Genomic DNA, 15,070 nt, shown 5'->3' on the forward strand with positions numbered 1-15,070 from the left:
ACTCTAATCTCCACGAACACAGAGCTTTTGGTAATGGCTCACGGGGATCGCGAATGTTTTCAGCGAAAAACAATTATATACAGATAGGCAGACAGATAGACAGACATACAGATGCATGTATGTACATATGTACATATGTGTGTGTAAAAGGAAAGTTCATAAATAAACTCTAATTGCGAATTTAATGAAATGAAAACAAATGTGCGCTGCTCTGTCTCTAATCTCAAATGGATCTCCAGCAACGGGCAAAATAAAATAAATAACAGCAGAAAAATATTAGAAAAATTGAACAAAAATACTCGCAGGTTAAACTGAAATAATAACACTAGCACTCTACACTACACACTAACACGACAAAATTGAACTTTTTTTCCGCTTAGAACCAAATCTACTTTTTCTGATAGACTTAACATTAACATTAAAGAATTATGATTTTTTTTCTGTCAGAATTTTTTTTAGAAGAATTTTTAAAGTCTGGTATTTTTTATAACGGATTTTGCTCATCAAAATCTTTGGAGAGACGGATGACCAGATGTAAATACTTTACATTTTGGAAATGATTTAAAGAAAAGCTCTGTCATAGAAAAAAAAAAAAATTATCATCAAACCATTCTGGTATGAATCGAATCGGCAAAATCGTGTCGAGTAGTGAAATCGAATATTTAACATGGAATTTAGTGGTTGAAGATTTTGAAATTAAATTTCCCATTTCCCTTTAAAATATTATCTTTCCTCTCCCTTACGTTCTTAATGTTTTTTTTCTTGCATTGCTCTGCACAGACAGACTGGCACACACCTGTTGCCATGCCTCCCCCAACGTCACTTTCCATCTTTTAAATATAAATATAATAAAAATAGAAACTCCCTTCATCCGCCCCTCAGTCGTGCTCAGTTTCGTGCTCAATATAAATGCTGAAGAAGCAGAACTTGATTGATTATGGCCAGCAGCTCAACATGATATATTGTGTTTTAAAAATCTCACAATTACCTCAGAGCAGGGCAGGTTCATGGCACACCTCTTTTACTTGCTTGCAACAGAGTGGCACGACTCGCAGTCTGGTTTGGTTCTGTTTCGAATGGCACGTTATCCCATGATTTAGCCAATGGATTTTTATTTATAACCTCCCGAGTGGGAAGCATAACGAGAATGAGATTGCGAGAAAAATTCGAAGGCAAACTGACAGTTTAAAAGCATTTTTTAATATAGTCGAATGTTGTTCAGGGTAGCCAGCTTTTGGCTCCCAGGACTTTGAAGTCTGAGGAGGCAGCACCAGCTGCTGGTTGCCTTGGATTCTGTTTAGCAATTTGACAATTTGACTAGTTGATTGCCTTCAGTGCTGGGAACAGATTGCCTAGATCAAGAAGATACAGAGAAACACACGGAGGATTGGCCCAAGTAGTACGAGTTGCACGGTTAATACGGACCGCAACTGACAACTGACAGACGTTAACTGGTCCTTGGTCCTTGGTTTAGCCAGATTGGTTTGCCATTTGGCCGACCCAAACCCAAACACCGGACAAACAGTTGCAAATGCACATTGCAAGTGAAAAGCAAAAGGACTATGGCCAAAGTGAGAGTTTGTCTCACTTCTGTTTGCTGCGGCACCCTTTTGGTATAGCCACAAAAGGCTAGACACTTGAGTGGGATTTTTAATTATACTACAATATACGAGTTTGGGCGACAGTGATGGTCATGTGGTATGGCCCAGGAGTGTCCAGACTTGAAAGATTATAAATGATCTAACAATATATTTTAACTGCTACTTCAACTGCAAGTTAAACGAATATTTTCTGCTTGAATCTACTCTTAACACTCCCCCCTTTTCAGCAACTTTTCTGGCAGCTTTTACCTGCTGTCTGACCATCCATCCACTGCGATTACTTACATTGCTATTGGGTGACCATTTGGAGACACCTCCTCCTCCCAGGGACGTGGAAGATGTGAACTGATGGGCATCAGATGCTGATGCTGATGCGGCTGCTGTCGCTGCGGCCGCTGCTGCTGTTGCCACCACTGCGGTGGATGTGCTGCTGCCAGTGGTGGTGCCCGCAGTGGTGCTGCCAACGTTCGAGGCATTGCTGCCACTGCTGCCCGCGCTGCTGCCGCCAACTGTTTGATTGAAATTTATTGATGACCGTTTCACGTTTTGGGGTCCATGTTCATTCCATGTCCGCATCCGCATCCGTGTCCATTTCCATGTGGCAGCCGAGGAAGATGCGGCGATTGCGTTGTTAGATTGGTGGGTTCCATCGTTAAAAATATTTACGATTAAAAGAAAATTGCATTTGTTGATTGGATTGGATTGGTTTGGCGGTACGACGAGTGTCGAATTGTTGTTGTTGTTGTTGTTGTTGTGTTGATGAGATTGATTACGATTGCGGGTCACCAAAGAGCAGAGCGCAGAGCAGAGTCCAGGAGTGGTGCAGGAACAGGATACAGCACACAGATAGCGTTGCGATGCGCGACAATTGCCGGGACACATGAAAGTAAATGTCGGGAAAAGTGGCCATAAAATTTGATTAAAGTTTAATGCTCAAAGTGCACTATAAAAGCAGGAGCTTGGCTTCAGCATAAGGACCCACAGGGCACTCGACAGAGCACACAGGGCACACCCATGCGACAAATCGCACCAAGGGATACTCTTCCTACAGATAGTACTGGAGATGGTAATTGTTCTCCGTAACAAACGACATCGAAAGAAAACTCTTTTCGTCTCTCTCATCAAGCTCATCCAGAAATCAAGTGTACTCTGCCCGTCTCCCTCCCTCTCTTGCTGGATGAGAGAGACGGGAAAGAGAAGAGGAAACTGTTTATGATCTTACCATATTGCGATGGTATTACATCCGGATCACGTTCGTCCTCGACCAAATCCTCCGATGACTTTGTTTTTATGTCCGTATGCTGCCAGCGTGGTTTCTCCAGGTTGCCACCCTGCCAAAGCAACACAAAACGAGGAGGAACGTTAGGGAGACGCTTCGTATGCGTCACAACTTTTATACTCGGTACTCAGTCAGTATATCTGTGCCTTAGTGGTTTTTTTCGAATTGTACATTTTAAATTTTTTCTACATATGTATGTCATTTACATCTACATCGCCACACTTCCCCAGTTACGCACACTGCATTAGGCAGAGGGTGCGAGTGAGAAAGAATGAGCAACAAAAAACAAGCACAAGCAAAGCTGCTGGACGGGGTGGGGGTAGCCACTTCAAATGAATTTCTCTATTCTGGCTGTAATAATGATCCAATCTAATCCAAAATTAAGTGATCGGATAAATATGGCAATTCTCTACGGAACTGCGTGATTTCGTTTTCTCTTATTTTCAAAATTGTGGATCCAGAAGATTTTTGCCAATTTGGGGGGCGGGGCTGATTTCTGAAATACACTTGTATTAGTGTGACATCAAAGCAGTCTGGAGGCAAAATTTGGTGGCTCTGGGCCTTATAGTCTCTGAGAACTAGCCGACAAACAAGACGGACAGAAATGGCTATATCGACTCGGCTATTGATGCTTGGGTCGGAAACGTTTTCTTTTGAGCACAAATACAATATACTCTATTTACTCTTCGAGTACCGGGTATAAAAAGGAAATGTTACCCACACTCGTACATTTATTAATTGCTGTGCAAATTGTGGTTCGTGGAAGGGGGTTCAAGCGGTACACTCACCTTGAAGACATCCCCTGGTTGGGCCGTGACACCGGTAGCCGTTGCCTTGCTGCCGTGATGACGATTGCGCCGCAAATTGTGCACAAATGTCACCACAAATATTCGTATCGCGATGGCAACACCAATAATTATGATGGTCAGGACACTTCCAACAATCACCGGCGACAATGTCAGTGTTACGTCGTCGTCTGTGAGTTGGAGCCCGTGTTGTTGGAGGTGTTGTTTTGCGCCGTTTGTAGATTGTTGTTGTCGTAATTACAGGTTGTTGGTCCCCGTTCATAAATCATCGTTGGGTTTTAGATAGATTGCCATCGGTGGCATATATCCACACATCCAATTGATTGCCGATGGAAATGGTAGTTGAGGCACGTTGCCGTTGAGCAGGCAGCACGTTAAATTGTTTGACATTTTGACGGTTTTATATTTAGCCAAAAGGAATTTCACAGCACATGAAAATTGTGGGTTGAAAGTGGGGGAAAAAGCAAAGAGGATACGTGAGTATATGAATGTATGTGTGGTGCATGTATTGGTTTAATGTATTTGTCTAGCATTTAAATTTTAATTGGTTAAAAGGATGGACAGTAGGAAAAAAGAAGGTCGAAATTCTCAGAAGCCTACAGACGAGTAAGTGGAGCAGCACTTGGTGGAGCTTCCACTCGGATAACTATTTCTTTTTGATCAGACTCTTTCAATAGCTCTGGTTGGTCCCTCCCCATCCCTCCTTTGTGTTGTAATTCTGAAGCCTCAAATACCACATCGAAGAGCTACCATTATCTCTCTTATTATTCTATCCGGCATTTTCCCAAATATTACATTCATCCCTTGCTCTACTATAATCCTTCCAACACTCTTCTTTCCACCGTTCCACTGTGCGTGGGTCTTGCTTTCTCCCATTCTGCTCGCCAGTTTTGGCTCCTACTGATTCCTCTCTGCTCAAGTCTTAAAGTAACTTTACACATATTTTACGCCATCAGTTGATAGAAGCCTGAATGGCTATGCAAAGGAGAAGGAGCGAAGAGGCAGGCAATATGGCAGGCATGTTGAATATGCAAGTACTGCAATAACTGGCTGGAGCCTACCTGTCAGGTCAGGAGAGAAAGTGGAGAGGATCAAGATGAGGGAGAGGTCTGGTGCTGAATGCATGGGATTAATGCATGAGAAGGAAATCACAGAGTCTAGACCCCGAAAAGCTGAGATGATTCTCTCTCTGCTCCTGATGGCAGCTCCTCAAGTGTCAAAGCCATAAAGCTCTGAGTAGGAAAGAAGTGCCCCCTCCATCCATCCCTCTGACTATCCATTCATATATTCATCCATCAATCAATCAAATTGTGTTGCTCGTTTTTCGGCGTTGGCGGCAACATCTGGCGCAGAGGCTCTCCGGCCGACTGCCTGACTGTGCCACTCACCTGTCTTGTAAGCTGTTGAGCCAATTATGAAATCGGGCAAGAGATAAGCGGCACCTCGTCCCTTTTGATTGTACGAGTAGATGCGCAGCCTCAGCGAGTTGTTCTCCTGCACCATCGTCGAGGACAGCGTGTCCAGATTCTCCAGCGAGAAGAGAGCCTCCTCCGCGTTGCTCAAATTGAATCTGAAAGGGGAGCAGAGGGAAATGGAATGAGAATTGGCATTTGCATTGGAATTGGTAGTCCACATATGATTGCGTATTAAATCAAAAGAAATGGCAACGAAATCAACGGCATTAAGCCTTTAATCAAATGTTCAGAGGCAGAGTCTGAGGCGGAGGCACCGGCAAAAGCCAAAACCAAAGCCACAAATTCCAGCCCTATTTTTTCCTTGGATCTTTCTGGTATTTGTGTTTTTTTTAGGTTCTTCGGCTGGCATGTTTTCCTAACCTAACCCCCTCGGTAATCCCTAAACCAATTCACCGAAGGGGGCTTCAGTTGGTAGAGGAAGAAGATCTGCCCTCCGCTTTCCAATCCTGACCTCAATCTGAATTTGATGCCCTTTTGGCCAGCGAGACGCTTTGTCTTTGGCTCTATGTCTTTCCCCCTTCGACTTCCCCACGCAGCCCTGAGAGGAAGTCCTGAAATATTAGGGTTCAATGTCTGTATAGATTTCTGCCAAATGTTTGTACATTGATGATGATGTCTGGTTTTGCGTTTATTTCCCGCTTTCCAATGAGGGCTTTTATTATTATATTTTACTTTTTTGTGCCCCTTTTGTTTTTAAGAAGAAATATTTATTAGATGTTTTGTGTCTCCCCTAAAATAATTTACACAAATTTATACGCACAAGAATATAGGGAATAAAATGAAATTAAGAAAACAAAAGGAAACCCTTGCATAATGTTATGGGTGGGCATGAATTTGATTTCCTATTTACCATAAACATATGTATGTATACACACACAACACTCGCACAATACTCCTACAATACTCGTCTAATGTGCATCTGCTCTGGCTGGAAGAGCCATTCAAAGACAAGCAACACTGCGGGAGTGCGGAGTTCCAAGCCCAATCTCGAGGCCCAAGCGCCGCCTGTTTCACGACTAATTACACACACTGTACAAACAGGAGTAGAGAACTGGACTGGATTCCTACAATGTGTATAGCATATCCTTGAACTAAAGTGCCTGGACTATTACCGAATAAAATGATGCTGGTACTTGGGCGCTGTCTTTGTGGAAGGTGTCAAGCGCAGACACCGAATGCCTTCTCTGCCATCTCTCAAGGGATGGATGGCAAATGCCCAAGAGTAAACAAGGTGCTATATGTATACATGTGTATGTATGTATTTATGTACGAGTATCTGTGCCCATCTATTAACCCTTGTGCCAATGTATAAATCAGTTCAATGAAACCAATAAATAAAAGTAAATAAGTAAATAAAAAACCACAAAGAAGCAGAACAAGATTGAAGTTTTTAATTAAAAGAAAATAAAATAAATTACTAAGGCACAAAAACAAAGCAAAATAATAATTTACAATGCCTAGAATTGGTTTGCTTTTTAGCTGCAAATTGTTGCACAAGCCAATATAAACTTCTAAGATATATTTGTGGGATAAGAAACCACTCTGCCAGTTGATTGTGTCCTTCGAATATGTGGTTAAAAAACACCCAAATAGAGACACTGTTGCAATCGCATTTATTACTTCTTCCTGCTATTACCAGCAACATTCATTTAAGCATTTTCAAATATGATTTAAAACAATTTAAATATAAGCAAAATACTCTGCAATTTTCTTGCACCGTTTACCCGAAGTTGTATACAATGCATTGTAATGCCCCAGGGCCCGTGCGCGGGTTAAGAAAATAGGAAAACACACATACAAACAAACATTGTACATACATAAGTATGTATGTATATATATACATACATATATGCATATTCCCCCGAAACGATATGGAGCCGTTTGTTTGACATGTGCTCCATATCTGTGCTTGGGGTCAAGCTGCCGCAAACAACCCCTCCCCCTCCAGCCAGGAACTAAATTTCGTCTCAGTTTTGCCAGTCCCTGCCCTGCCCTGCCCTGCCCTGCCCCCGGGGGGCGAGCCGTTCGGTAATAAGCAGCTTAAAAGCACGTCGGTAGCCCCCCAAGCGGGGGACCGAGGCTGAGCACAGTTGTTGTAGTTATACTCGTAGTTGATTAATATGCTTACCTGGTGATGCCGGTGCGTGTTGAAAACATTTCGAGTACAAATATTTGAGGCAGGCCGCCGTCATAGCCGTGTATGCATTGTATGTCAACACTCAGCTCTGTGCGGTTGAAGATGCTACAATTGCTGACAGCATTCGGCAGAGCTGTAGCACCGAGCATTGGTCAATGGGCATCGGGCATCGGGAATCGCATATCGGGAATGAGGATTTTCAAACCACACACGTACAGGGACAAACAGCACGAACGCCGCGAGCATCGGAAACAGATTTATGTTGGTCCACGTAACGCAGGAAATTAACAAGCAGCAGCAGTGGCAGCAGCAACGACAGCATTATATTGGTGGGAGAAAGGGAAACAGAAAGATAGAGAGTGAGAAAGAGAGAGAGAAACAGTAGCATATGAAAAATGTTCATTTTTTGAATCGGATCAGCCCAACGATTTTCGAACCCTCCAAAAAGTGTACAATGTCCAATCTCTGTTGTTTTGTTGGTTTTTGGGAACCCACTGGTCCCCACAGCCCATGCGAGTGGCAATCCGAGCAGAAGGCCCAGTACCAGTTCCAGTCCCATCTTCACTCTGTCCGTGTTTGCAGTCGGTATTAACATGTTAAGGTCAAATTGCACGTAAAGAAGCAACAGCAAACAGCTGCCAATGGGAATGGAAATGACAGGGGAATGGGGTGAAAGCCAAAAGGATCAAGTACCATCCATGTTCAGGGTGGACATTGTTTGGAGTGGACAAATTTTTGGGTAAATTGCTTTATGGTACATGCACGTTTTCCCATGGAACATTCAGGCAGGACTAGGACTGAATATTTTTAGATTTTTCTCTTGAAAATTTAAGTAATCAAGAAAAAAGCAGGAATTATTAAGGTGACTGTAGAAGCTGTATAATTAAATACGCCTTTTTTCTAGAGGGAGAATTTAGGCTTAGAAAACTGTACATTTCCTGTACACCAATTTAGGAAGAATTTATCATCTTTCAACCTGCATAACCAGAAATATAGAGACCCCTTCACACCCCTTTTATGCCATACACTCACCCGCTAGTACGACTTGGAAGAGGCAGGGATGTTGCTGTGTGCCCACCTCGTTCGAGGCCCAGCAGGACAGTGTGCCATAATCCTGCAAAAATATATATTTATATTTATTATTTAAAATGCAGATCTTGCTTAATTGCATGAAGGAATTTCTGGTCTCCAAAGGGAGACCAGAAAGGGGCAGATGGTCAAAGTATGTGTGTATTTACCTGATCTGTGACTGGTGTGTACTTTAAAATGCTGCGACTTCCATTAACGCTGAAACGTTCGCTGCCCACGTCCAGGGTTTCGCCCGAGTTGTTGAATTTCCACCGAAATGTTCTGCAAGAGAAATAAAATATATTTCATTTTATTTTATATATGTATGTACATATGCATGTATGTACATATGTATGTGCACATATAGAGCGAAAGTTGCGTTGACATTTTGACAGCAGTGTGTGTTCTGTGTGTGTTTCAGCGGCAGGAAAGGAATGTATCGGAACAGCACAGAGCTGGACGGGACAGGACATGAGCAACAGCAGCATCATCTGGTGAGGAGGCAAAAGAGCGGCAGGAGGGTGAAAGGACATTTAGCAAGTGGAAACATGTTGGCAAAGTTTTACATTTTTAAAATAGCTCGTTAAAATATTAAAGGTTAAACACGGAGACAGATGGATCGAACCGGTCCGAACTCGTCACTCCACACAAGTTCACTATAGAGTCCAATCCAGATATATGTATGTACATAAATATGTTCATTGGTAGCGGAAGCCTTTTCAAAGGTTAATTATCTCTGGCATGTACGGTTTGACGCTTTCGGGGTCCACTTCGAGGGCGTCACAGTGCAAAAAATAACCTTAAATCAATAAAGGCCAAAAATAAATCCATTTAAAAATACATTCCGCCAGAGCTAAATGAAATCAATTATGGGAGAGGACCAACACCAGCAGCAGCCAGAAGCACAGCACAGATCCCGCTGAGAGACATACACGATGACAGTTAGAGGTCATACCCACTATTCACGAGTATTTAAAAAGGGTTTCGACGCGTCTCTGGCACAAACATAATTTGTTTCGTTGAGTAGCTAATTATAGTTTCTTAATGGATCAAATCTGAGAGGGAAAAATCTTTTGGAAGTATTTCCTTTTAGAAATACTTAGATTTCCGTAAAATTTCCTGCAAGGTTGTCCTCATTTAAAGACACCCACGAAAAACCAGAATACAATTTGATAACATTTTACTTTAATTACTTTAATATTCGGAAAATAATCAATTTGTATACTCTGGCTGCTTGTGAGGCTGCTGCTTGTCAGGCATTTAAATGCTGATAAATGAACTTGTCGCGCCCGCATCCCTCCCCGTCATCCCATGCTAGCATCCACTGTGTTTACTCCCCCCCTGGCACTACGGGACTCTAGAGCCTCTCCCCTGTGACCGCGTCAAAAGTTTGCAGCAGGCTGTTAAATGTTCACGCCAGGATCTTTCCAGTATGCATCTCACATCTACTACTGTTTTCTCCAGCATCCACCAGCCACAACAGGCCGCCGCCTCGGTCCGGCATATTTTCCGCCGGCTAATGATTAATTATTTTAGCATAAAGCGTCAGCTCAACCGCCGTGCACAGAAATAAAAGGAGCGAAAAAGTTGAAATTAAATACAAGACAGAGCAGAACGGGACATGGAGTGCAAGTGCGACCGGGAGAGTCACACTCAGACAGTTCGGACTAAGGCAGTGTGGCAGCTGGTAAGGCCTCGTCGTCGGCTGGTAACGGTGTGTGGGGGGCGGTGGCTCATTAAAAAAACATTAAAGTGGGAAACATTCCCGCTGACCAGCTGAATCCCCAGCACCAGCGGGGAGCATTATCCTCTCCTCTCTCCTGGAAAAGTCAGTTGCAAATTTAAAATGAATTAAAATCAAAAATTTAAGGTCTGTGTGGAAAGCACAAGGAAAAAATAAAATTTCGCAGAGGCAGCAACAAAATATTGTTTAATTTTCGCACATTGTTTTCCTCGCACTCGAAATTTACCATCATTTGTCAACAGGAAGCAATTTCCTACAACAGAGCAATAGCGTTTCAAGGAAAAAAAATAAGGAAATATTTTAAAGGAGGGGCAAGAAGCAACAGGAATGGGCAGGAGAAGTTTCTCCGGATTTCCTTGTGTTTTTTTGCACTTACCGCGGTGGGGGATCGGCCTGTATTTCGCATATTACTTCCACAGTCTCATCCTTGGAGGCGCCAATTAATATCACACGGTCCGAGTGCTTGCATATCGGAGTATCTGTAAACAGAATAAGTTAAGGGCATTAGATAACACGAATTATGATTAGATTGGATCATTATTATAGCCAGAATGAAGAAATGCGGATATGGGGGATGGTGGCTAGCTAAAAGGGCGAGTTGGCGGGAGCAGGATGCAGATGTAGATGTAGAAAAAATTTAAAATGTAAAACTCGATAAAAACTACTAAGCTACTGACTGAGTACCGGTTATAGAAGTTGTGCCGAATACCAAGCGTCTCACAAACGTTCTTACTCGTTTTTCTTAGTATTTTTTGAGTACAAAAATACGCTGGCCGGTTTGGTTCGAAGCGTAAAGAAATTTTGTCGAGTAGTGTAATGGTAGCTAAAATATACAATTTAGATTTAATCTGCATGGGTTTGAGTTCTCCCCTTCAAATGCTCTTTCCCATCTCTAAACTCTCAAAGGCTTCTCAAACGCTCCTGCAGATTAAATCTGAGAGGATAACCAAAATGTTTATATCGTGGTTATCGTTTTCCCGTTTCCAGTCACCTGTTGATGGGCGTAGCCTAACATTTCCCTCCTCTGAATGGCTTACGATGTGCCCTCTAATCATATCCTTCCCATTAGGCCACCCTTATCGGCTGTGCGGCTTTAAAATGTTTTCTAAAAATCGATGCTAAATAAGAGTCAAAGTAATTGGTTTGTTGTGCGTGCGTGTGTGTGTGTGAGTGTGAGTCCGCCCATACACAGCAGAAGAACGAGTAGGAATGTGAGACTCTTCGTAGGCGTCACAGCTTTTATACCCGGTACTCAGTCAGTATGCAACCTTATGTTTTTTTCGAATTTGACATTTGTTCTACATCCTGCATCCTCCTACATTATAACTGTAATAATTTTCTGAGCCGATCTTAGTTCGGGCATCTGATAGCTATGGCCATTCTCTACGGAAGTTGAGAGATATTCGCGCTTAGCTGGGGTGGAAGGGCCCTGGGCGAAGTTTGGAAATACATTTGCAACAGTGTGGTATCACATGAGTCTTCACACAAAATGAACTGACTCTAGCTCTAGTCTTTGTTATTCGGCTCATCAAGACGGACGGACAGACTGACAGACAAACATAGACTCTGCTATTGAAACTGCTCCAGAATTTATATTGTTTATGGGGTCGGAAACGTTTCCTTCTGTTGCACCGAACACAAACAAAATATACCCTGTTAACTCTTCGAGTACAAGGTATAAAAACGCACAAAAGTGATTTAGACAGTGGGGACAACAGAGCGCAACGCCGACGACGCCTTCTCATCAGTCAGTCATTCAGTCTGTAAATCTGGCCGTCCGTCAGTCCTTAGGGATGAAGGCGTGGTGTGGAGGACTAAAAGCCTCCTCGTCCTTGTTTCAATGGGAAATTAATTAATGTGGCAACATGATTTAGTACTTCCAGGTAAATAAGGCGTTCTGTACTTCGTTTCGTTCCCCATTCCGTTCCGTTCCATAAATGTTAAAGGATTATTAGCTGACGGCACACGTCAAACATTTACACAATAAGCAAAATTTGGGTGCGCGGGGAAGGGGCGTAATTAATTAGCCTGAAAATAACGCCCACATCCTGAAATCCTACTGAGGGAGGGAGTGGCTGGATGTGGCTGCGACTTTCGTTTTATGTTTTTGCTTTTTGGGGCGGCTACGGTTGATACTGATTACCTTGTCGCTTTTGCTAATTAAGCAACACTTGAGTGGGCATAAGGCGTCACGGGGATGGCAGTGGAAGTGTCACGAAGAACTGAAATATACATATGTATGTGCCACAATATGAAGAATGAACGAGGAAAGCGTTACAACTTTTACACCCGGAACTCAGTAGTGCATCTGGACCTTAGTGGTTTTTTGGGGTGGGCGCAGCCACTGCAAATTAATATCTTCATTCTGGTCCAATCTGATCCCAATTCAGTGATCTGAGAGATATAATGCTTTCCTACGGAAGGGCGTTTTTAGTTTTCTTGTTTCTTTTTTAAATTGTGGCTGTGGGAGATTTTCGCTTTTAATTTATTTAAATACACTTGTATCAGTGTGAGCATACAGCAGTCTGGATGCAAAATTCGGTGGCTCTAGCTCTTATAATCTCTGAGTACTAGACGAAAAACAAGACGGACAGACGAGCTGACGGGACTGATCAAAAATATATAAACTTTGTGGGGTCGGAAACACTTCCTCTTTGTGTTACATTTTTTCCGCACAATCACAATATACTACCACATTTACTCTTCGAGTACCGGGTATAAAAATTTCAATGACATTCACAAAAGGAATTCCTTCAGAGAAATGGATGATAGCAACAAGTGGGAGGAGGACTAATTTCAGGGGGAGTTCTGATTAAGGTAAGCCACGAGGAAAGTGTAAATTATATTTAGAGTTAAATCACAAATCAGTTGCATAATTTTAGTTTGAAATGTGCCCCACCCAAATGCCACCAAATGAAGGCTGCAAAAGTGGTAGAAAAGCCGCCGCTTTTGCTATGGCTGTGGCTGCGGTGCACACTTCATTTAATTTATGGCCCGCAGCAATGCGTCGTCGTGGAGGGGAGCAGAGTGGAGTGGAGTGAAGCGAGTGCATGTGTGGCGTACTTGAGTTGGAGCAGCAATTTGTTTGGCTCAAAAAGGCTACAGAGGAGCAGTGTCTGTGTGGGGAGATACATATGTATACATCACTCAGCAGCAGACAAGAGGACGAGTACGAGTAGGAGCTGCAGCCGCAGTTGCAGTTGCTCCAGCTAAGCCACTATATTCTTCCCCATAGCTCATTACGATTGCGATCATCATCATCCTCATCAGTCGAGGCGTTTGTCAAATTGGTTAAATTCAAGCACACAGTTGGCTGCGCGGTGCAGAGCAGGGCCCTCCTTTTTAGGAAGGAGCCTTCCTGCAACATTTCGTGGGCTGTTAAATTGAAGCATAGTTCCGCTAGAGTCCTGGATGTGGCCCTGCTGCTGCTAGTACTACAAATAAATATGGCAAAAATACAGCGCATGTCGCAACCATATGAAAAGTGAAGCAAACGCGAAGTTTCAAATTGTGTATTTATGGAAAAAGCGGAATTAAAAATATTTTCCCAGCCTTTCTTGACTGGTAACTGCGTCAAGTCAGTGCCTTGCGTGCCCTGCGCTCGTTCGTCATCCCTGTTTGGGTTGTAAAATGAAGAGGAGCGCATTGCTAAAAAAATATACAACAGCATCTTCAACAATACCCGACACGATTTCAACTCAAGGAACCAAACTCACTTTTTATGAAAGATATGAGGCTTAGAAATGGTCCGACGATTGTTATACCCGGTACTCGAAGAGTAAATAGGGTATATTGTATTTGTGCGAATAACGGTTGTATGTAACGCACAGAAGGAAACGTTTCCGACCCCATAAAGTATATATATTCTTGATCAGCATCAATAGCCGAGTCTATGTCTGTCTGTCTGTCTGTCCGTCTGTCCGTCTTGTTTGTCGGCTAGTTCTCAGAGACTATAAGAGCTAGAGCCACCAAATTTTGGCTCCAGACTGCTGTATGCTCACACTAAAACCAGTGTATTTCAAAAATGAGCCCCGCCCCCTTCCGCCCCCGCAAAAGGGCGAAAACCTCCCAAATCTACAATTTTCAAGATAGCAGAAAACCGCACCGTCCCGCAGCATTCACACTCTGCTTCACGCTGTTTATGGCTCTCCCCCTGACACGTCTCTGCCTATGCCTCTGCCTCTGCCTCTGCCGCGACTCTGCAGTGTGTGTCTATTGGGGAGGGTTGCGAGCTAAAGGAGCGTGTTGGCGTGAGCAGTGTTGTTGATGTAGATGACAGATGAAGAAAAAATGTAAAATTTGACAAATAACAGCTAAAGTGCAGATGTACTACTGACTACCGGGTATACATATAAGTTGTGACGCGTAAAAAGCGTCTGACACGTCCCTTCTCCTTACTTTTCTTTCAGTTTCATAATTGTGGATACAACAGATTTTCGCTCTTTGTGGGGGTGAAATTTGTAAAATACACTGGTATCACTGTATGTAAGGATACATACATACATCAGTCTGGAGGCAACATTTTGTGGATCTTGATTTTATAGTCTCTGATAACTAGCCGACAAACAAGACGGATGGACAGACAGACGTACAGACGGACAGACAGACAGACAGATAGACAGACACAGACTTGGTTATTGATGCTGATCAAGAATATATATACCTTATGAGGTCGGAAACGTTTTCTTCTGTGCATTTCATACATCCACTTTTAAGCATAAATACAATATACCCTAATTACTCTTCGAGTACCGGGTATATATGTACATACCTTGAAGAAAATAAAATTTCGATTTTGTCGAGTGGTGTAAAATAAGAATGGAAAGACCATGGATATGGCTGCCCTCGAATATTGAGATACACTCACAAATGTATTTTAATTCTAAGCAATTGTATCTGATTAATATGGGACAAAGTTCCGTAATCTTGGGACCAAACAGTCAAACTCTCAACCCTCAAC

At 42.8% G+C, this 15,070-nt stretch overlaps 1 protein-coding gene across 2 annotated transcripts in view; it reads right to left on the reverse strand.

The window, feature by feature from the left end:
- The window catches only part of LOC117900751 (neural cell adhesion molecule 1), a 111,658-nt gene that overhangs the window by 2,024 nt on the left and 94,564 nt on the right, over nucleotides 1-15,070 (reverse strand). For both annotated transcript variants that reach the window (XM_034811232.1, XM_034811233.1), the window contains 8 exons: nucleotides 10,487-10,589; nucleotides 8,537-8,648; nucleotides 8,331-8,412; nucleotides 7,290-7,431; nucleotides 5,075-5,256; nucleotides 3,669-3,856; nucleotides 2,824-2,932; nucleotides 1,887-2,110 (listed from right to left, as the gene is read on the reverse strand). In XM_034811232.1, coding sequence (XP_034667123.1) covers nucleotides 1,887-2,110; nucleotides 2,824-2,932; nucleotides 3,669-3,856; nucleotides 5,075-5,256; nucleotides 7,290-7,431; nucleotides 8,331-8,412; nucleotides 8,537-8,648; nucleotides 10,487-10,589 — 1,142 coding nt within the window. The remainder of the gene's footprint in view (nucleotides 1-1,886; nucleotides 2,111-2,823; nucleotides 2,933-3,668; nucleotides 3,857-5,074; nucleotides 5,257-7,289; nucleotides 7,432-8,330; nucleotides 8,413-8,536; nucleotides 8,649-10,486; nucleotides 10,590-15,070) is intronic.

Source organism: Drosophila subobscura, chromosome U (assembly GCF_008121235.1).
Source record: "Drosophila subobscura isolate 14011-0131.10 chromosome U, UCBerk_Dsub_1.0, whole genome shotgun sequence".
Classification (NCBI taxonomy): Eukaryota; Metazoa; Arthropoda; class Insecta; order Diptera; family Drosophilidae; genus Drosophila; species Drosophila subobscura.